This window comes from Zophobas morio, unplaced genomic scaffold, assembly GCF_036711695.1.
Source record: "Zophobas morio isolate AGI-343-1 ecotype UQ-CSIRO unplaced genomic scaffold, CSIRO_AGI_Zmor_V1 ptg000106l, whole genome shotgun sequence".
NCBI classification, from domain to species: domain Eukaryota; kingdom Metazoa; phylum Arthropoda; class Insecta; order Coleoptera; family Tenebrionidae; genus Zophobas; species Zophobas morio.
This window is the reverse complement of record NW_026972211.1, coordinates 250,487-273,968: the sequence shown is the minus strand read 5'-3', so window position 1 is coordinate 273,968 and position 23,482 is coordinate 250,487. Positions and strand designations below refer to the sequence as shown.

The following is a 23,482-nucleotide window of genomic DNA, read 5'->3' as shown; positions in this document are numbered from 1 at the left end:
AATTCCAAATGATGTCCACTTTCGATTATCATTTGCTGAACTTTACCGCCATTTTCCACAAACTGAAGAACTTGTTGAAACGGAAATTATTAAAGCTTTGCTACAGGATGAACAGCTTGGCCAATCAGAAGTCCTTCCTTTTGTGCTGTTCATTGTTATATCATAAAAAATATTGTTGATCTATCAGAATACGTTTGATGCCGTGGCTAAATATTATATTATTCCCAAATTCACCAATGAAAATTTTGAGCGCGTTTGTAAAATATATGAGTTGGCCAATGAAAAGCTGAAAACACCAGCCGTTGCAGTTCTGTATATTGAGTGTCTTGCGTCATTACTTGATAAGAAATCACCAATGAATGGTGCTAAAATAAGCGACGCTTGCTTGGAGTCGATTAGTGATTGGTTGGTTCAAATTGGAAGCCAATTTTCTAGCGAATTTGATTTGCCGTCGTCAACTATAAGGATTGTTATATCGTTTATGCTTGAGAAGAGTTGCTTATTATTAATATTAATATTATTATTATATTATTATAATAATTATTATTACATTATTATCATTATCGTTATTTATAATATTACTAACTTTTTTAAAACATATTATAAAGGACTTTATAAAGAAGCTTTAGACTTGAGCTTGCAAGTCCTTAATAAAAAAAGTAATAGTCCTGAAGACTGGATCTTTTCTATACGAACACACACGCAATGCATAAATATCAAAGGCATATATAAAGAGTTTTTTGTTTACTTTGTATTATAATTTTTTTGGAACTTTTTGTATATATACAAAGTTTTATTATTTTTTTATTTTTACTAAAATATAAATATTATAGTAACTTTGAGTATTTATATTTATATTATATTATATTATATAATAAATGTTTCTTTCGTTAGAGGATTGTTATTAAAGTTTATTAGAGATATTATATCCATAGAAATATATAAAATATTTTATGAATTTTTTTTTCTTTTAGTATAATATTATTTTTTTATAGTTTTAGAAAATTTTTATAATTTTTTTAGAAAAGTTAATAATATCAAAAGTTTTTGTTTTCTGTATGCTTAATATTATTATAGTAAATATTTTTACTGCAATAATATTTTTATATTTTTGTTTTTATCACAAAATTTTTTACTAAATATGAAACGTTTTAAAAATTATATTTAATTTTATTTCTTTATATGATTTTCATTTTTATGCTATTAAACCTCTTTCTTTCTATTATTATTAAATAAAAAATTTGTTTTTAAACTTTACTATTTGTTTATATTCAGAAGCAAATATTAATAACGACGTTATCTTTAACCTTATTGAAAAATCTCTTAAAGCACATCCCGAGCACTTCGAACTTTGGAGTCTGCGTGTTCGCTTTGATTCGCTGGTTTCTTCAGAGACACTCGAGGACACTTTTATGGTATCAAAATTAGTTATTTGGGCTTTTTATATTCGTTTTGGTTGTTTTTAGTGGTAATTTAACTTTATTTGTTCGCTTTATAGTTTCATTAAAAGTTATGATAGCATTAAAATTTGTGGTGTATAAAAATCACTAAAGCGTTATTATAATGGTTGACAGAATTTTTGTTTTTTTAATAATTGTGATAATAATAATAACAGTTAAATTATATATTATATTGTTTATTTTACAAAAAATATTGTTAAGTAAAAAATAGGAACTAAAAATATTATTTATGGATTTTTTATTTATTATTTATTGTTTAATTTTTTTTAAGTTTTAATAATTTAAAATTGTGAAGTGTTTAAAAAAATATCAAATATTCTGAACGTTTTTATAATGGTCAAATAATAATAGTTAAAAAGTGAAATAAAAAGAATAAAGTTAATGTTAAATTTTAAATAATATTAATTAAATAATAATAAATAAAAATATAATGATTAAAAAATTGTATTTTATACAGATTTTCATATTATCATTAGTCAAGTTTTTGATTATACTCGCTAATAAAAATAAACTAGCGCTTATTTGAATACATAACTGCTTAAGGAAACGTGCTAGTATATAGCGCTCCAATCGCAAGGCTCTAAATAAAATTGCAGCCAATTAACTTTTCAAGTTTAGCTCATTATTATTATAGAAGCATAATACTATTGATATATATTTATTTATTATACATAGTTATAAAAGTTTACAAAAGTTTGGTTTTACGCTTTTATTTAAAAAATATATATAAAATATTTATAATGGTTCATAATAAATAAAAAAATACTTATAATGTTTGTAATAAATTTTTTAATGAAACTACAATTTCTATGAATATTTTTTATTAAAACATAAAAATTGTAGTTCAATACTTACATATAAAAAAATTCATTATTATTTATTATCTTCAAAAAAAATTCAAACGTTGTAGTTTAATATTTTTATGTATACAGACCGCTATACAAAAAACGAAACCTTTTTTTAGAACGCAAATTAAACTCAACACGTTATTTGCTAAGTGGATCATGAAAAATAAGGATATGTCCTTTTTTCGTTCATTTTATAAAAAGTAATATTAATATTATTAAAAATTATTGAAATTTATATGATTTTACAATTCCATTGAACATTATTTTCATGAAAAATAAGGAATTGTCCTTTTTTTTTCTTATTAATAAATGATACAATTAGAAGACTTTTATAAAGCTATTAACTTACAATGAGTATAATGAATAATATTAATCAAATATAAAAATTTATAGTGAACTAAAGAACCAACAAAAATAAGGAGTTATTTTTTTTCGCGTTTTTATAAGTATTATTAATAATATATCGTTAAAAAATATAGTAATTTTTTTTATATACAAGATGTATAATTATAATGAACACATTATATTAATGTTAATAAATACACAAATTTATATTAAAATAAAAATAAAATAAAAAATTTTTATTTTATATTATTTTTTCTTTCGTATTTTGAAAAAATATTTTTATTAATAAAAGTATTATTTTATTAGTTTAAAAGTTATTATAATTACTTTTGCTATGTTATGTTTGTATACTTGTATGTGTTTTTGCTTTCTTATATAATAATTATATTAACTTTTTATATACTGTTTTATAAAATAATAATTAATCATATATGAAGCTTTTTATAAAATTTATGGACTTTACCCTCTGAATTCTTTTTTTTTCTTTACTTTTTATGCAAAGTTTTTCATAAATATACACATTTATATAAAAATTTCCAATTTATATATACTCCGTTTTGGTTTACTATAACAATATCAATATAACTTATATATACATTATTATAATTTTAATAATAATAATTTTATTTCGCGTCCTTTTTATACTTCTAAAAAAAGTTTTATATAATATTTATAATAATAATGAAGTAAAATCTTGATTATTGTCACTTTTAATATTAGTTATAACAATTTTATTTATTAGAGTTATTCGTGAAACCCCCACTTCACTGCTTTCATCATTTATAAAGAAATGCATTAAACTGGAAACGAGGAAGTTTGACTGCCTTGTCCACGTGGAGTGGCTGTACGAAAAACACATGAGCCTTTTCCCTAAAAGAATTGGTAATTTTTTAAGCGGTGGTTGCCTATTTTAATATTTTAGTCAGGTTAATTAAAAAAATGAGTAAAATAAGTAGTTTTGGTTATCATAACCAATACGATTGCATTATATTTAAAGATCGCGTGCCAGTGGTATTAATTTTTTTCTGCTTAGAATTAATAGTTAAATAAAAAAAATTTATTAGTTTATTATAATAATAAATAAATATTTAGAAACCGTATTTATTTTTGATTAAAAGAAAATTGCGTTAAAATTTTTTTAAAAGTCAAAAGTAATAATAATTATAAGCAACAAAAATTCAGAGAAAAAGTAATAAAAAACAAATTTTTTATTACTTTTTTATTATAAAAATAAACTTTATAATTATGAAAAAAATGTAATACTAATGAATTTTTTTGAAGATTGCTTGAAAGTTTAAAACTTTAAACAATTAATAGTAGCCTCTATTAATAATTATTTTTACAATAAAATTTTTTATTATTTACAATAATAAGGTAATGCTCAAGGGCAGTGCACATGTGATTTATAAGTTTGGCTCGTGCACGTGCTGCAGTTTTATTTCTTTTTTTCTTTTTGTAGTTTACAATCAATAAATTTTACTTTTCTATATTATAACACGTTAGTGTCTATAATATACTTTATATTATTATGTTATATTACTTTGCTGTTTATATTACAAAAGTTTTCGAAGACGTTTAACCTGTGAAATCAACAATTGTTAATAATGAGAGGAAAACAAAAAAGAATTTATATTATTAGAAAATATAAATTTATTAGTAATGCTTTAATAATTTAATAAAATAATTTAGAAAAGATTTTTAATTCTTATATAAAATTTTTATATAAATTTTTTTTTAAATATTCAAATTTTTTTGCAATATAATGAAATAAAAAAAATTTATTTTAAAGAAGTTTATTCGTGTTAAATATATGTATTTTAATAATAAAATGTTTTATAGAAAAAGTTTTTATCGTTTTTTGCGTTTTTATTATTTTTAAGTATTAAAAAAATTTTAACATTATTAAATATATTTTTTAATGATTTTTACATTGTTTATACACAATTTTTTCTAGTACAGTTTTACTTTGTAAAGTGCGTTAATAAAATTTTTAGTGAAATTATATTTAGTAAAATAGTATTTTTTTTTAAATTAAAAACAAATTAAATAATTTTTTGTAAATGTTTTTTATTTAATGATAAATTTTTCTGGTTATTATAAATTTGTAAATTTTTTTAATCGTTTATAAAAATTATAATAGTAAGGAAAATTAATTATAAATCAATGTTAGAATTAACTTAATAAAGAATTTTTTAATTTCTGTATAAGTTTTAGAAGTTTATCTGTAAAACAAATGCACTTAACTATAAAACTTTATATTATTTACTGCTTTAAATATTTGTTAGCATAAAGAAAGAAACGATAAGTTTTTTTTTGATTTATAAATTTTTTATAAAGTAAATTAATTTATTTTTTAATTATTATTGTTATATTATTAGACTCCTATACGGGCTATATAAACTTTTTAAGAAAACACAACGAATATATAAAAGCTAATCAAATTTATAGGCGTGCTGTGAAATTCGTGAAGTTTCCAAAACTACTGGAGAAAAATATTTTAATAAAAAAATAAATAAACTTATTACTAAATTTTTATTATAAATTTTGTTTATTTATATTTAAGTATTTTGTTGTTAAATTAATAGTAAAGTAAATTGACTTCAAGATTTTTTAAAAAGTTTAATACTTAAAAGTAAATTTTCTTTTGTGTAAATTAGCATAAACACGTTAAAAATTTTGTATTTAAAAATTTCTTTACACGTATAAATTTTAAAAATTCGCTTTACAGAAGTTGTACGGTAATGTAGAGTTGCTTGGTTTTATTAGTAATCACTTAATAATTTTGCCTTATTTTACTGTGTATTGTTGATAAAACATTTTTTTTGTATACATTTTAAATAATTTCAATTTATTTTTTTTGAACTATATAATAATTATCATATATATATATATATAAGTATATTTATTTAAATCTCCATTAGCCGTGTTTGGTTTATAGTCAAAAAAAATTGATCCCTCTACCTAAACACTGCAAATATAATTTCAACTTTTTATGCTTAATACTACAAATCAAACACAGTTTATGTTAAGTTGATAGCAAATGATAAAGTAAAATAGAAGATTTATTAAGGAATACTAAATTTAATTGCTAGTACTCGACTGGTTTCTCTAACATTTTACTTTATTCTAATAATTCACTGGAAAACTTCCATGCCTTAACTGCTATTGAAGTGAAGAGTAGAATGCAGTTTAATCGGGTTAAGGGCTTTAAGAAGACCCACCGTTTGGGGCAAGTGTTATAAAAAAGTTTAACTGGAGTGTAAACTTTGCCCTGTAGTTTCGAAAGAAAATTAACTAAATAAAATAACTAAAAACAGCCCACATTTTTCTTATATTTATTTATCATTTTATAATTTTTAATTATTTATATTTTAATCAATAGAATTTTTAATGGTAAATAAATACTTCGATGTTTGTTTTGAAAAGATTCGAAAGTTAATTTTTGGCTCCCAAGAATTTTTAGACACACTGCTTATAAGATCTGGTTTATAATGTGAACTATGTATATTACCGAGACAGAAATCGCCCTGTTATCTTAAGAACAATGTGGAATATATTCTAAACTTGACTATATTAAAATTAACTCTAGCAATTTACTAAGAACCACACTCACGAAAAGCAACAAGACTTGAAAAATACATAAAAATTATAACAAAAAAGATCATAAAATAATTTTAAAAACACCACCGTAAATACTTAAGAATTTCAAGAAGAAAATAATTCTAAGCCATTTAGAATATACTTTAATCAATTTTAGTATGCACCCAAAACCAAAATAAATATATACTTAGATATTTTCTAATTGAATTTAAATAAATATAACTAAACCAGAAAATGATTTCTACTATCTTATGTAAAAGGTGTATATATAACTTGTTTGCCTTAGTAAAAGCAGGATATGTTTTTCATTCTTGCCTCTTCTTTTATCAGAGATGTTACAGTTAGCCTTAACTAACTCGGCAGAAGAGTGTAAGTATGTTCTCTATATTTATAAATCTTTAGGCATACTAAGTAACAATCAGTCAATCTTTACCTAAAAATTTACTAATTGCAAGAACACTGAAGTAAGTTCATCCTTTTTCGTTGAATAAAAAACCTCTCGAAGAAGGGGTTAAAACAGTATAACGATCCACTGAGTGTTATAACTTTGATTTCTCAAAAGTAGTGAAATAGCTCAAACGGTAAAATTAGAAAGATTGTTCTTGAAAAATACAAATTCTGGAACCTTCTTCCATATATTTTTCTGGGCGGAAAGTTTTAAAGAATCATCGAATACTAAAAGTTCGGCTGTTGATGCATGTTTACTCTTAGTGTTATCGCCCGCCGTTAATGTCAGTTGTAAATAGTCTAACAGACTTAAAATGAGATGAATTTTCGTTACAATTAGCTGCATATAAATAATAAAGCATAAATTCTTAAGCCTTCCGTTTTTACTCTGTACTTCCAATAATATTTGACTGTATTTCTCTTATAGCAAACCTTAACTAGCTGCTCCTCGATTTCCAACATAACAGTAGCATTGTATTAAGTATAAGTGCACGCTTAAATGGCAACTTAGTAACTAGTGAGCAATTTTTAATTCTAAATAGAGGGTTGCACGGGAAGACTTCTATGGATTACACCTTCGCTTTTAAAAGTGGTTAAATAGGAAGGAGAAAATTATATATAAAATATTGTATAACTAATGCTGTAATAATATAAAATAAATATTACATGGTGATAATTTTTAGAATATCGTTATAAAACTTTTAATCGAAATTTTATCCCTTCTTATATAAAACTGCTCCAACACTAAAGAAGCCAATCGTAGCAAATGTTAACTTCTCATTGGTTTTTTCAGTGAGTTAGATTCACCAATATTTTAAATTATGCCCGTTTGGTTGGCTGCGCCAGCAAGAAAAATAACCAATGCAATATATTTTTCTAGTGGTAATAAGCTGCGCTACTACTTCTACTAAGTAAATGGCTCCTTTTGCGTCCTTTGGCAAAATATTTTTATATATGACAGCGGAAGGGGTTCGTCCGTTGAGCTCCCTGCTTTTTTTAATTGGTGACTAGTCTCTAGGGTTTTAGCAAATAATAAAGGACGAGCCAGCTGTTTGCAGGGTAGTTGGAGACCTTGCGTCTCTAGCCTATAAGGCTAAAGGAACCCAAGTCATTGGTTAAACGACTGGTCTTGGTCCAAAAGGTTTATATACTTTAATATAACGAATTTAACAATTTATTAATGATACGCTCTCTAAGTGTTTTTTTAAGCAAACACATTCCAGGGATAAACGCACCTTTTTTTTATCTAATGGAAGTCATAAGATTGGCATTGAGCTCAGCTTTCCTATTATAATCTATTATATACAAATTATAATAACTTTCTTAATTTATTAAGAAAAGTTATATAATAATTAATAATAAACGTAGAATTATAAAAAGCATCACTTCGTAGATAATAAAGTTAATACAAAAATATAAACAAGTTATAAAAAAAGGGTTTATTGTAGTATAATAATAATAATAATAATAATAATAATAATAATAATAATAATAATAATAATAATAATAATAATAATAATAATAATAATAATAATAATAATAATAATAATAATAATAATAATAATAATAGTTATAAATAGTTACCAAAGCTCTAAGCGGACTCGCTTATAAGTCTTTGGGCTCGTTTAGTACGGAAAGCTCAAACAAATCGTTTTCATTATAAGGAAGCTCAATTTGGTCGATGAGCTTGCCCAATGGTAAAACATAGTGGAAACTGTAATCGTGTTTTTGGTAGCACAAAATTTGGCTGATAGTACTGAAAAAAAATATTTAGCGATTCATAATAAATTTTAATATTCAAAGTTAATTATTTTTTTTGTGTTCACAAATAAAAATAATTAAAAGTTTTACAATTATTTTTAGTGATATTTATAATATATACAAATTGTGCACAAATTTTTTTTAAAAGTTTTTTATAAAAAATTGTCAGTTTTTAAAAACTCAGGCTTTTAATATAATTACAGTAACTTAAATAATAATTACATAATTAAAGTTTTTTTTTATAAATTATAAAACATTTTATATTGATCTTTATTTATATTTTTCTTATAAGTATATAAACTATAACTATATGCCAGTTTTGGGGATATTTTTATATTTATTATACGTTTTAATGATAATTTATTTAATGAAAGTTTAAATATAAATTTAGAAATACAAAAGTTATAATATTGTTTTTATTAAATCATATATTTCTATTATTTAATAACATTTCTTACACATGAGCTCAATCGTAAATAGAAAGTGTTATTTATAAATTTTTTTCTCAGACTAAATGTTTATAGTTTATTTTTATTTTTAAGAAAAATTTTACGTTTTATATGAATTTACGTTAACGCAAACTTTTTAATATAAAATAAAAGTTGTATTTATTAATTCTTTATAATTCTTTAATGAAAACATTTTTAAATTTTTTTTAAGAAGTTTCATATATATAAACTATGCTACAAAGTTATGTGTATATTAACAATTTTATATAAAAGTTTCGCTATAACAAATTTGTATGAAATTCTTTTTATGAATATTATTAATAAATTTATTTTTTATAAATGTGGTAGAATTTCTCTATGAACTTTACAAGGTAATATTTTTCATTAAAATTATAAAATTTTTTTCATAAATTTTAATACATTTTTAAATAAATATAAAAGTTGTAATAAATTAAAAATTATACAAAAATAACAAAAGTTTTATATTTTTAAAAATATATATAAAAGGTTTAACTTTATAAAAATGTATAAAAGTTTATAACATACTTTGCGTAAATCCTTCTTTTTGTAAAGTTTATATGAGGCGGGTTAGTGCCTTTCACAAAATCCAGATTCCCTAATAATAATAACAGTATTTAAAAAGTGCTCAATAGTTATACAATAAAAACCTTCTTCAATGAAAGTCAGGTCCGTCAAGTAAATTCCTGTTAATATCATCCAAAAAGCAAAAAAGAAAACTACAATAAATATAATGAATAGTCTTCTAAAAGTAATTGAGTAAACCAAGAAATGGAATGCAGGGCTCCTCAACTACTGTCGACAATTTGGCGCGATAATTTTTATAATTGCCATCATTGGTCACAAGCTCTACTAAGCTCTTATGGGTCTCCTTCGAACGAGGAGGGAGTCCCTAAAAAGGATACGATAAGGCCATGTAGACACAAAAAAGCTTAAAAAAAAGAAAAAAAGAAAAAAAAATAACCGCCCACGTTTTCTTAAGCCTCGTGACGCAACCAGCAGACAAACCAGCGGCAATAATGCTGAACAAAGCGTTAAAGTTGTTGAGTTCTCCGCATTTCTAATATTATTATAATCATTATTGCTAACATTGTTATTATCTTATATATAATACCTCTGCAATACCAATGAAGTGAGTTAAATACTTTATTCGTTGAGTGATTTTTTCTTGCGTGACGATTTGCGTAGCGACCCAAAGAGAGATCTGCAGTTCAATAGTAGAATAATAGAAACAACAGTAACAGTAATAATAATAATAATAGTAATAATAATAATAATAATAATAATAATAATAATAATAATAATAATAATAATAATAATAATAATAATAATAATAATAATAACAATAATAACAATAATAATAATATTAAGTGCACAGTATTGGCTCTATCAATCATTTGCATTATATTTCGTGCTAAATGCTGGCGCTCTTTCACATTCCAGCTCAGCCCAAAAAATTCGGAAGCCTTCAATTTATGGTAAAGAGAACTTTCAATCAGCGTCAGTTGCCTGCAATAAAAATTTGAATAAAAAATAATGAAAATATCAGTTTTTAATTGACAAATAAAAATCCTTTAAACTTTAGTTTCGTTAAAATTTTAGCTTTAGAAAAAAATATTTATTTAAAGAATACTTATACTTTTAGCATGAATTACATTTTTAGACAGCCAGAAAATTTTCAAATAATAATAAAAATAATGATAGATTTATAAAATATTATATAAGTGGAAACTTTAATTTATTATTATTGATCTCTAAAAACTTCATTATAATTAGTACATCGCTATAAACTTTTTACAAATAGTGATAACGAAACACAGAAAAAAGGTGAGATTTTATATATATTAATAGAAAATCTTGAACATATACAAATATAATAATAATAATAGTAATAATAAAAGCCTTGCAATCTCCAATGGATCATAATCAATTATTAAAAGTTTATCGGAAATATTTTTAGGCAAAAGTGGTTTTGGCGAGATTCTTGAGCCGGTATCCCGCTTTTTACTCAAACCATAAGTCTAATAATAAGAACAAAAATAACAAAAATAGTAATAATGTTAATAACAAGGAAAAGAAAAGTTTATAATATATATATTAAACTTAAATATATTTTTAAAAAAAATGAGGTACACTTAAATAAGACAAGGCAGACATAAAAAATAGTGCTCAATAGTGACCAACATTGATTGGCCACTTGCTTAATAAGGCACACGTGGTAGCTAATTACATTAGACAATGGTCAAAACTTAATTACTTTTGTACCAAAAAATTACTATAAACTTTGATAATAGTTTTAATATATATCATTATATATACTAATAAAAATATATCAAAAAAAATATAAACCAAATATTCTTTCATGGTATTGGTGAGATTATTAGTGGCAGTCGGTATATCTTTTTTTAATAACTCGCAAAAGTCAAAAAACTTTGATACTAATAATTATAGTGATAATAATAATAATTATGACAATAATAATAAAACCTAAAACTTGATCTGTAAAAAAGTCATAAAAACTTTCCTCGATCCAAACTTTTAAAGCGGCTAATATTCTTTTAAAAATGGCAAAAATATTAATAAAGTGCAACACATATCAATAAAAATTTCAAAAAAAAGTTTTTCCTATCAAGCATATAGGAAATTTCAATATTTATTAACTTTTTATTATATTTTTATTAAATATTTTTACTTAAAATTATTAAAGTTTATAACATATTTATTAACTTTCAAATAAAAATTATACTTTTTTGATAATTTATTTTAATTATAAAAACTTTTATATTTATTGCTACTATTATTAGTTATAAAGTTTATAATCATAATGATGAATTATTATTTACTTGTTATTTTTATTAACTTTTTACTTTTTTTATTTATTAAAATACTGTTTATAATATATAATAATTATTATTTTATTAACTTTTCAATATTTTTTTTTATATTTATTTTATAAATATAAAAAATAAAAAAATTATAAAAAATATATTATATAAAAAGCAGCATCACTTATTATAAAATTTTAAATATAAATATAAATATTATTATATATTAATAAAGTAATTCAAGTTATTGCTATTATTAATTATTTAGTAATAATTTAGCTTATTCTAATAATTTATATATTTATTTCTTTTGTATAAAAATTTTAACCAAATTTTACAATTATAGTAAGTAAATCAGTTTGTTTACTATTATTATATATAATAATTATTATTTTTATTTAATATGAATATAAAAAATAAAAAAAATATTTTATATTAAATTTTGATAAAGTATATTATAATTAAAAAAAATTTTATAGTTATAGTATAAGTAAGGCAGTTTATTTACTATTACTATTTTTAATAGTTATTAATTCAAATAGTATTGATATAAACATAAGAAAAACGAAAAGTATATGACAAGTACATTTATAGACTGCTTACTATACAAGTATTCCACAATATTTTTTATATAAGCAAAAATAAAATAAAGCAATAACCTGATTCGCGTAGGAAGCACAACTGAAGTATGCCAGCTTTCTTGCTGTTCTTTATTAAAAGTGAAGTCTGCAGAAAACGCGTGACTAAAAAAGAGTAACATAATTATATAGAAATAACAATAAGAAAGAAAAAAAATAATGAATCTTTATATAAAAAAGCTCGCCAACCGTAATATAAGTAAATTCAAAAGTTCCTGTGAAGTCGTGAAGGAATGAAACGTTAGAAAGAATACACGTGTAAAAGACACATGCTCGTTGTCTATTACGTCGCACGTGGTTAGGTACTTGACAAGGTTATTAAGCGTCCCTTTTTTAAAATGATAATAATAATAATAAAATAATAGTAATAATATTAATAATATTAATATTAATTATAATAGTAATAATGATAATAATAATAATAATATATGAGTACCACTCTTAACTTTGAGCTGGCCTTGCTCGTCTGGCGTTTCATACTGAAGATCTACTGCTTTTTGTTGGCTTATTAAACTCTGAAACTCTTCGTTCTGAATAAATAAGATAGCGATTATTATTATTATTATTATTATTATTATTATTATTATTATTATTATTATTAATCATTAGTATGTGTTACTGATAAACAAGCTCCTTGTAACTCCTCCGCCTTATGTACTATGTGTTGGGATAAACGTCTGTGCGAAATAGGAAAAGTATAATTATAGTGATAATAAATAATAATAAAAATACTAATACTAATAATGATAATTAAGCACTACCTTTGATGCTCCTCCTCCCAAGCCAAGCAGTCCATATAATAATGTTTTTGAGTCTCTAAACACGTGGTGAAAGCAGCTTCAATGGCAAGAATATTGTTTAAAAGAGTAGTAATCTCCAATAAAAGTTTCTTTTCACTATCGGGAGGCGGCCAGAAACCTTTTATTATTATTAATATTATTATCTTTTTTGTACTTTTTATATAAATACTATTATACATTCACTGGCTTTATTTTATTAAATAATAAACAACCAGTAGTAATGAGGCAAGCAAAATTCACGGCGTTTATATTTTTTCTTATAGGCTTTATGGTTCTGATAATCAACTAATTAATAAGTAAAAAAAGCGTGTCGACGCAAAAAAAAGACTCAAAAAGTTGGAATTTCACAGTTTCGTCTACTACAATAAGCTCAATAGTAGTTACCTAAAAATAATTTTCATTAAAAACTTTTTACGAAATTAAGTTAACCAATATACTGCACTTCTCGCTTGACCGACGCCGCAATATCGCAAAGTTCATTCACTAAAAGTTGTATTTGATCTTTTAGGCTATTTTCAGTAGAAGGTGGAAACTGCTTCACTTCATTAGAAGATATATTCTGGGTGAAAATTGTTTAAAAATAAATAAACATAAATAAAAAAAGTTTTTTAAATAAAAAGTCTCAGCAAAAAACTTTTTTCTTCGAAAAAAAATAAAAAATTCATTAATACAAGAAAAGTGGACAGAAAAAAAAATAAACAAAAAGGTGGTAGTACGAAAATAAGTATAAACAATAATAAATTGTTAATATAAAAAATATAAACAAAAAAAATTCGTATAAAAAAATTTAATAAGTTTTTATTATAAGAAAAAATAATAAGAAAAAATAAACCAGTTCATAATATAATAAACAATAAAAGAATTTTCGTATAAAATATAAACGATTTAAAAAAAATTAATATGGAAAAATGTAACAAAAATAGTTTTTTATTATGAAAAATATAGAAACAAAATAAAATTTTTGTATAAAAAATATAAACATCAAGAATTTGTAACAAGCATAAAAAATATATAAACAAAAATAAAATTGTTTATTAAAAAAATAAACAGAAGTTAAGTTGTTTATTAATAGATAATTTTAAAAAAGTTAATTACTCGCTGTAACTGGTCAGAAATAACAACGCTACGTTTCTTCATTTCTTCGCATAAACTGATAAGAGTTTTCTGTACGCTTAAGTTGATGTTGTATGCTTGCTTCAGCTATAAATAATGATAATAATAATAATAATAATAATAATAATAATAATAATAATAATAATAATGGAATATATAAAAAACCTCGTTTCTTTCGGAGGCCTGCTTTAGCAAGGGCAAACGAAGAGGAGCTACAAAGGAATATACGAAAATAAAAATAAAAATAGTATTTATTGGTTAGAAATAGTAGAAGTAAAAGAAAAATAAAGGTAATATTACTTTAGCTAAAAATAGAAACAGAAAAAAAGATTTAAAATATATATAAAGTTATTAATAAAAAAGAATAAATAACTTTGAACATTATTAGTAATAAAAATAACATTACTTCAGGTATTAAATAAAAAGTTAAAAAAAATAAATATAAAAAATATTTTAGCTAAATATAAAAAAGTTAAGAAAACTCAAAAGATATATAATAATAACAAAAAAGGTGAATAAAAAAATTATATCTAGTTATTAATAAATAGAAAGAAAAAAAACAATAAAAATTAATTATAACAAAAATATTTCTTCAGTGATAAAAAAAAATTTAGAAAAAAAATAATAAAAAAATATTTTAGCTGGAAACAAAAAAGTTAAAAAAAACTATTAAGTTAAATAAATAATATATAATAACAAGAAAAGTGAATAAAAATCAATAAAATATTTTAGGTTTTAAGTAGAAGATGTAAAACTTTAAAAACTATTAATAATAAAATATTATTTCAGTTATAAAATAATAAAATAAAAAAATTATTTTTTTTTTAATATAAATAATGTAAAAAAAAACTCACAAGAAGGGCCGTTATTGTAATAATATTAGGAAAAGTAAATAAAAATAAAAATAAATAAATATAATAATATTTGTTATAAATAAAAAATATACAATAAATGAAAAATAATATTTTTTCTTATAATTGAGTAGAGTGAATAATATTGTTGTAGTAAGAAAAAATAACATAAACTTATAAATAATATAAAAAATGTATTTAGTTAGAAAAAAGTAAAATATAAATAAAAATAATATTACTTGAGTTTTAAAAAAAAATTTAAAGAAACTTAAAAAAATATTTTAAATATAATATTAATTCAGCTATAAGTAAATAAAAACTCATCAAAATGTAAAAAAGATATGAATGTATAAATAAATATTTTATAAATAAAAAAAAACTTAAACAAAAAATATAGAAATATAAATTATTTCAGCTAAAACTTAAAAAAGTTAAAAAAATTAAATAAAATATTATTTCAGCTGTAAATAAGAAAAATGAAAAGTAGTAATAAAATAAATAAATATAAAGACTTTGCTCGGGCTCATGGATTTTCACTTCAATGAGAGGATCTTCAATAAATGAATCTCCTAGAAAAAAGTATTAGAACTTGAAATTTTTTATATAAAAGTTTTAATAAAGTAAAAGCATTTAAAGCAGATTTAAAAAAGTAAAAAAAACCTTTATACTACCATTAAAAAAGTTTGTTAGTATTAAATTTAAGGGTTTTTTTATAAACAAAATATATTTACCTGCGTTTTAATACAAAAAAGTAAAACTTTTTTACAAAAAACTGAAAGGTTTACAATAAAATAAAATATAATTTTTATAATATTGTTTCACTGCATTTCATGTAAGTAAAAATAAATACTTTTATTTAAGTATAATAAAGTATATTACACTTAATAAATTGTTATATAAACACAAAATATAGAATAAAGTATAACTTATTCAATAAATAATATAATAAAAACAAGTTAAAATTTTATATATATAAAAATTTATACACAGTGTTTAGTGCAATAATAAAAAACACACTTTTTTTTATGAATCTCATATAAACAAATACCCATAAAGTTTTCTTCTAAAACTTTACTCGCATCAAATGTGACGTTCCTGAGCACTTTTGATCGTTTAGCTTTCAAAAAAAATAATAAAAAATAATTTTCATATAATAATGAAAATAGAATAACTATTATGTAGGAACCGTGAAGAATAAAACTGGAAGTAAACAGAAGAACGTTCTGGATCGAAATAATGAGAGCTTCCATATATCCTTAAAAAAATGTATCGCATTAAGTATAATGAAAAGGACAATGAATAAAAATAATAATAAAAGTTCAAAAAAAAAACTTCAAGGCAAATAGAGACCGGCGGGGGGCCAAACGCCATTGGCTCTTGCGACTGCCAGTTTGCAGTCCTGAAGCGCCCGTTCGATAGTTCTTTCGTCTTGTTTCAAGTTAGCATCAATACTCAGCAAAACGTACCTATAGAGAAAAAAAAACAAAGTTTTTTTTTGAATAGCATTTAATATTGTTTTATATATATATATAATTTTAAGTTTTCTTAATATATATAATTATATAAATAATAAATATGTATACAAGTATAAAAAAAGTTTAACTTTTTGATAATATATATAATAATAAATAGTTATACCTACAAAAATAAATATTGTAATATATATATAAATATAAAAAGTTTTAATATATTTCTTTTATAAATAATAAAGTTGTATATAAATATAGTAAGTTTACTTTTATTATAGTTATTATTATTTATATAATACTTTAAATATAGAAGTTTAGTCATAGTAATAATAAATATTTATATAAATTAATATTAAATTTTATTTTTTTATAATATACTTAAAATTAATAAAATATAAAAAAGCTGTACGTATAAATATAAATGGCTATATATAAATATTTATAAGATTTCTTTTTTTATAGTTGCTAAATATAAAAGTTTATCTTTTTATTACATATAATAAAAATTATAATAATTATTAATTAAACTTTATATATTAAGTTTAAACTAATTTTTCAAATAATAATAATAAAGAAACAATAAAATTATATATATATAGAATATTTAGTTTTTTGGAACTATAACTATAATAAAAAAATAAAATTTTATATAAGGATTAAGCTTTGACTTTTATTTTAATAAAAATAGTAATAAAATAAATATAAAAGTTATATTCTTTTAATTTATACAATAATAATAATAAAAATATGAATTTAGATTTCTTTATATTTATTTATTTTATTTTCAAAAGTTAAAGATTTAGTTTTGTTTTTAGTTGTTTTTAATTTATTTTTCTAAAATTTCCAAATTATCATTAGTCGTTGCGAAAAAAATATTTTATAATGTAGTTACATAATTTTTTTTAAAATTTTGTTTAAATCTTCTTTTAATGAAGTAGAATATAAAAATATAATAATATAGAAAATATTTAAAATTAAATTAAGTACATGTGAGTTTATTTTTTATAGTTATTATCATTTATAAAAAAACTTTCTAAACTTTCATTAGAATATAAAACAGTAACACAAAAAATATAGTGGAGCTACAAGGCGCCCTTCAGCGTACTCGAATTCAACTTTACTTATTTCCAATGAACTAGCAAATATGGAGGATAATCCAGCAAATAAGTAAAGAAAATATTGAAACAGAAAATGTAATGAAAAAATTCAAAGTTCTTTAAAGTAAATATAAAATTTTGCAGTCACTAAAAAGGTTGCAAATGCTACCCAAGCCGGTATTATGGTTGCAAAAATTTTATAACACGGGGAAAACTCAGCCTAAAAATTCACATCTGCTTTTCTTTACTTGTAATTTATATAAAATAATACTATTTTACTTAAATATTACGATTTTTTAATTCAGAGAATACGTTGAGCACTTTTATATAATAAAAATAATGAAAATAGCAATAAATCTTATTAAATAAATAAAAATATAAATAACTCGAACGCTATAATAAAAAGGTGTTTCTAAAAGAAAAACATAGGGGATTTTTGTAGCGACCAAAAAAAAGCTTTTGAGCTTTAGACTGGTACTTAATTTTCATAGTTGGGCATCTTTACATCTTAAAAAGCTTAATACATTTTTTGGGCAGTATTTTTGTCTGCGTTGCTATTGGAGCGCTAAAGTTTACAAAGTTTGTTTAAGAACCAAGCTGCAACATTTATTTTTAGCAACAAAAGTTTATATAAAATAATTAATTTAAAGAATAATAGTGCTTTAATAATGAATAATAATATAACATGTTATAAAAAGTTTATTACTCTGCGCAGGAATTCAATATTTCCGTAAGTATGCGAAATTTCTTTATAAACATGTTTATCGCTTCCATAAAATCCTTCTTATCTGCCTTTATAATATCTGAAATTGCTTGTACGCTCGCTCTATTGTCATTGTTTATTGTTATTCATAAACTTATAGACAGCTGAAATACAATAAATATATATTATATATAAATGATAAAAAGATAATATATATAAATAATATAATATAAGATAAAAAAGGCTATTCATAAAAATAAAAATTAATAATAATAATTCCAAATATGATTAATAGTTTAGATACCAATAACGACTAATTAAAAAAGTTATAACGTTTTTGTGAACATTATAATTAATAGTACTAACTTTGCTAATATCAATAAATATACTAATAGTTGGCATTTTCCTTTTTATATATAATAAACTTTTGCAAGTAAAAAAATAATAAAATATGTATGATTATAATAATTTCGTAAAGTTTATCACTTTAAAAAAAATAATGCATAAAGTAAAGCTTTTTACTATTAGTAATATGATAAACAAACAAAAAGTAAAATATATAAGTAAAATATTAAAATAAAGCTTCTAAAATAAACTCATGAAGTGTGTAACCTCGAAATATAATTCATTAAAAGTGGGCAAAGTTCGCTAGAGCCCTTATAAATATTCTCAGATGGACGCTATTTTTAATTAGTAATAATATTATGAATAGTACAAATAATAATAATAACATTTATTTTTAAAATTATAATGAGATTATAAAATTTTCAAAAGATGAATACAACCAACAGTAAAAAATAACTTTTTCAAATAATATAAACAATAAATAATTATAATAATATTAAATTTTCCAAACATTAATTATAAAAAACGATAAAGATAATAATAAAATTAACTTTTCCAAAAAATAAAAAATAATTATAACAGAGAAAACTTTTTCAATTATAAATTGTGTGCTTCTGATAGTAAAATCGGTGACGATAATATTTTCCAGCAGTGCCCTGCTCAGCTGGCAGTACGCTTTTAACGCATACACTTCACTAATAAACTTATCAGTACCTTTTAGTATAGAAATTTATCTTAAAAGCTACAAGTTCAGCTAATATTAATAATAAATAAAACTAGTTCTCGAGGCGATCGTTTTCATTTCTTTAAAGCCTTCAAAAAGTCGTGTTAAAATTTTAACGAGCGACGACACAAAATTTTCCGCGAGTTTCAAAAGTACACTGATGAATTATAATTATATAAAAAGTTAAAGTTTATATAGAAAATAAAAAAAGCGCACCCTTTCATAGATTTACTTTTCATCTGGTAAAACAGTGTCATTTCTTTTATTAACTTCCCCCAATTAAGGACTAATGAAGTCGATACCTGAAAAATTTAATAAATGTATATATTAAAAATCAAAGTATTTATAAAGTAACCAAAAAGAGTTTATAACTAAATAATGTTTAAAATAAAAAGGAAGAAGTAAATTATTTATTAAATTAATATATGTATAAAATAGACAGTTAAGCAAAAATAGTTTTATAACAAAATAATATAGAATATCATATTAATTATAAGAACAAATAAATATTTATAAAATAAAATAAATAAATTATTAAGAAAAAGTTAAGCAAAAAGAGTTTAAACAAGAAATATTTATAAACATAAAAATTAAAAATATTTTTAATATAAAATAAAGACAAATAAAAAAAAGTTAAAAAAATAGTTTTTTACTAAATAATGTTTTAAAAATTTTAAACAAAAAAAATTAATAAATATATATAAAAATTAATATAAAAAATTAAGCAAAATATAGGTTTATAAAAATATTTTATTTAGAAAATTATTATAAAATAATAAAAAAAGTTGATAGAAAATATTTTTTTTAAATATCTTAAAAAAGTGAAATTAAAAATTGATAAAAATCAAAAAATTACAATAATGTAAAAAATATTAAATAAATATAAAATAATAATAAAAAATAATAAAAAAATTTAAGCAAAAACAGTTTATAACATAATATTAAAAACTTTAAAAAAATTAAAAATAAAAGAAAGTTAAGCAAAATAGTTTTTATTACAATATATCCTTGAAAAATTAATATATAAATTAATAATTTATAAAAGTTAAATATTAATTAATAAAAAAAGTTAAATAAATTTATAAATTACCTTAAAAAAACTAAATATAATTTAAAAAACTCAAAATAAATTATATTAAAATAAAAAATATTAAATAAATATAATATAATAAAAATATATAAACAAGAATTAAGCAAAAATAGCTACAAAATATTGTAAAAAATAAAATTTAAAAGGAAAAACCCTAAGAAGCTGGTCAATATCGTTTGAATTTTTAATAATTTCTTCTGCTATTGCAATGGCTTTATCGCTAATGCGTTTAAGTGGGTCCATCTCCAAAGTCAACTGCACCGTATATGCTTGATACCCGTAATCTAGTTAAAATTTTAAATGTTTTTTATAAAATTTAAAAGAGATTTAATTAATTTTAATCATTAAAAAAAATTATAAAATAATTTAAAAAATTAAACTAATCATCTTTTCTTAATTGCAAAATTAGAAAATTTAATTGCTTTCTAAAATCATAAAGTTTAAGCAAAAAAATTACTTTAAGAAAAAAAAGAGCTAAGAAATTAATTAAAATATAGAAAATAATTTTAATCGCTGTAATAAGAAAAAGGTAATTAAAGAAATTATAATACAATAAAAAAAATTACTGAGAGAAAAAATATAGTCTGGTGAAATTAATACTCTCACGGTAACCAAATTTTCTCCGCTTCAAATTTAAAACATAAAATTACTGGAAGAAAATAAAAATTTATAAAATTTATATCCACAAGCTCATTATTTCCCTTACTTGCAACATTGATATATTGAAAATTATTTTAAATGTAAAATTCAAAATAAGTAATTCAAAAAAAATTATATAGCTGGAAATAAAAAATAATTTACTATACAAATAATAACGCTTTACAAAATTAATACCATTAAGATGATCAATTTCTCTTGATTGCAAGTCTTCCTCGTACTCATCTGGAGCGTCCTGCAAAAGCATTTTCTGAGGGTTTAATTTCAAAAGGATAAAGTATTTATCGTAGTCATCCCCCCAAGTTACAGTGTGGGCCAGAGGGCATTCAGTATCTGAAAGCAACTTTTCATCTTTAAATAAAAAAAATTAAAAAAATAATTAAGTTTATATTAAAAGTAAAAAGTTTTATTACAAAACCAATTGGTACAAGCATTACAAACAAACTTCTGAACTTTAGTTAAAAAAATATTAAAAAGTAATAAAATAGCAATAAAGTTTATCTAAACCAGAGAACAAATTTTAAAAAACAAGACAAAAAATTAGACATTAAAAACAACTTTTCATCTTTATATATAAAATTAAAAAAAAATAATAACAGTGAAGCATAACAATATATATATATAAAAACCTAAAATATATAAAACAGAAAAATTTGAAAACATAAAAAAACATTTAAAGGTTAAACTAAAACTCAATGAACTTAAAAAATAAAGATAAATTATATTTAAGCAATTATAATCAGGCTTTAAAGCCATTCTTATATTAAGTAAATAATAATAAATTTTTTAAATTATTAGTAATATAGAATAAATTCTTATATAAATGAAATCGAAAAAACTAGAAGTAGAAAGTTATAGATAACCTCCGTTTATTTGGGCTTCATATAAAGAATAAGAACGTTTATGATCAGTAATTACAAATTTGCTAACCAGCTGAGGTATAAGTTTTTCGCAAGTAGTTTTGCTGTTGCACAGTATGGATTTCGTGTTATTTACAAAATCACGAACATAAGTTACTTTTAGAAGTCCTTCAAATGTTAAATGCTGATATAAAATTATTAACTACAATTTCAGAAAGAAATAAAAAAAATAAATTTTACTTTATCCGGATTAAAAAAAGAAGCTTGAAATTTTGTATTTAAGTATTGTAATTTTTTTTCAAGTTCTGCTCTTTCTGCTTTTCTTTTTTTTTCCAAAAGTCTGAAAATCATGAGTAAAAAATTGAAAGCTATATTTTCAAATTTTTTGTTTTACGAAAACAAAATTCTATTTTCAAGTTCCAGTACAAAAAAAAAAGAGAAGGCTTCTAATTGTATAAGTATGCCATAATGCTTCCCTTACAATATATAAAAAACTTATCACTACATCCTATGCTTAGATTGTTAATAAATTTAGTACTTTTTGAAGTATTTATTAGAAACCTTTACTTCACACATACAAATATAACAGGTACACCCTTTATCTAAGTATTTTATTATAAATAATTTAATTCTAACCTTTTTTCCTTTGCATCCATGCCTATATAACTGAAGTTCCAAGCAATATATACACGCAAATAGAATTTAAAATATACCTAACACTATAAATTTCTTAAAAAAAGTTATTCAATTTTTTTTTCTTTATATATGCCATGAAGAGGTGCCCTTTCCGAAAAGCAAGTAAATTCTACCGTAACTAATAGTGATACTTACACTAAAGGGCACGTAAGATTTTATAAATGGTTGATACCTACAAGAATTAAATTTTTATGATAAATCATATCATACCTAAAAGAGCGTGGCGTTATTTTCTCCCCGCTCCTTTTTTTTGAAAGGCATGCTCGACTAAAATTGGTTTAAGGGAGTAACATAACGTCACCATTATGACCAGAAAGTATCAAAGCTTACGCAACAGTAAAAACTCAACACTTTTAGTTGATGTGATATACAATTCTCTGCTGTTATACTTTTTATTTATGTCTTACTATTTCAAAGTTTTTTATTGCAAGCTTGCTAAAAACTTAGCAAAATTTGTTTAAAGGAAGATATACGTAATTATAAACGTCAGCATTAAGGAAAATTGAACCGCAACACTGACATGACGGGTTAATGCTTCTAACCACCGGTAGTGGCCGCTAGCACTTCCGATAAAATCATACAGATATAGCCTTAATTACGCTCTTATGTTTTAAACTAGTTGTCTTCAAGAACGTAACTGAATGTAATAGAAAAACGAGCACCAAAGTGTATATCTCTTTGAAATT

The 23,482-nt window shown here is 21.6% G+C and overlaps 2 protein-coding genes and 1 long non-coding RNA gene across 3 annotated transcripts; 1 reads left to right on the top strand and 2 right to left on the bottom strand.

The window, feature by feature from the left end:
* The first annotated feature begins 8 nt into the window (after nt 1-8).
* LOC135144534 (uncharacterized) lies at nt 9-716 on the top strand. Its single transcript, XR_010283189.1, has 3 exons — nt 9-130; nt 188-494; nt 609-716. It is a non-coding gene; the product is annotated as an uncharacterized LOC135144534 (long non-coding RNA).
* A 7,193-nt stretch (nt 717-7,909) lies between these two features.
* Nucleotides 7,910-10,423, bottom strand: LOC135144536 (ras guanine nucleotide exchange factor J-like). Its single transcript, XM_064076561.1, has 8 exons — nt 10,305-10,423; nt 10,043-10,132; nt 9,893-9,988; nt 9,694-9,820; nt 9,579-9,614; nt 9,457-9,526; nt 8,285-8,456; nt 7,910-7,995 (listed from the first exon to the last, which is right to left on the bottom strand). The coding sequence occupies exons 1-7, from the start codon at nt 10,329-10,331 to the stop codon at nt 8,306-8,308; spliced, it is 597 nt and encodes a 198-aa protein (XP_063932631.1). The 5' UTR covers nt 10,332-10,423; the 3' UTR covers nt 7,910-7,995; nt 8,285-8,305.
* A 349-nt stretch (nt 10,424-10,772) lies between these two features.
* Nucleotides 10,773-22,412, bottom strand: LOC135144528 (uncharacterized). The gene is made up of 26 exons (XM_064076557.1): nt 22,341-22,412; nt 22,104-22,284; nt 21,418-21,591; nt 20,737-20,867; nt 19,710-19,795; nt 19,547-19,650; nt 19,359-19,483; nt 19,037-19,104; nt 18,428-18,547; nt 16,506-16,621; nt 16,342-16,410; nt 16,204-16,272; nt 15,668-15,724; nt 14,470-14,516; nt 14,287-14,391; nt 13,634-13,750; nt 13,520-13,575; nt 13,404-13,465; nt 13,153-13,309; nt 13,011-13,068; nt 12,828-12,921; nt 12,581-12,719; nt 12,413-12,496; nt 11,416-11,483; nt 11,278-11,366; nt 10,773-10,949 (listed from the first exon to the last, which is right to left on the bottom strand). The coding sequence occupies exons 3-26, from the start codon at nt 21,485-21,487 to the stop codon at nt 10,773-10,775; spliced, it is 2,268 nt and encodes a 755-aa protein (XP_063932627.1). The 5' UTR covers nt 21,488-21,591; nt 22,104-22,284; nt 22,341-22,412.
* Nucleotides 22,413-23,482: the final 1,070 nt, after the last annotated feature.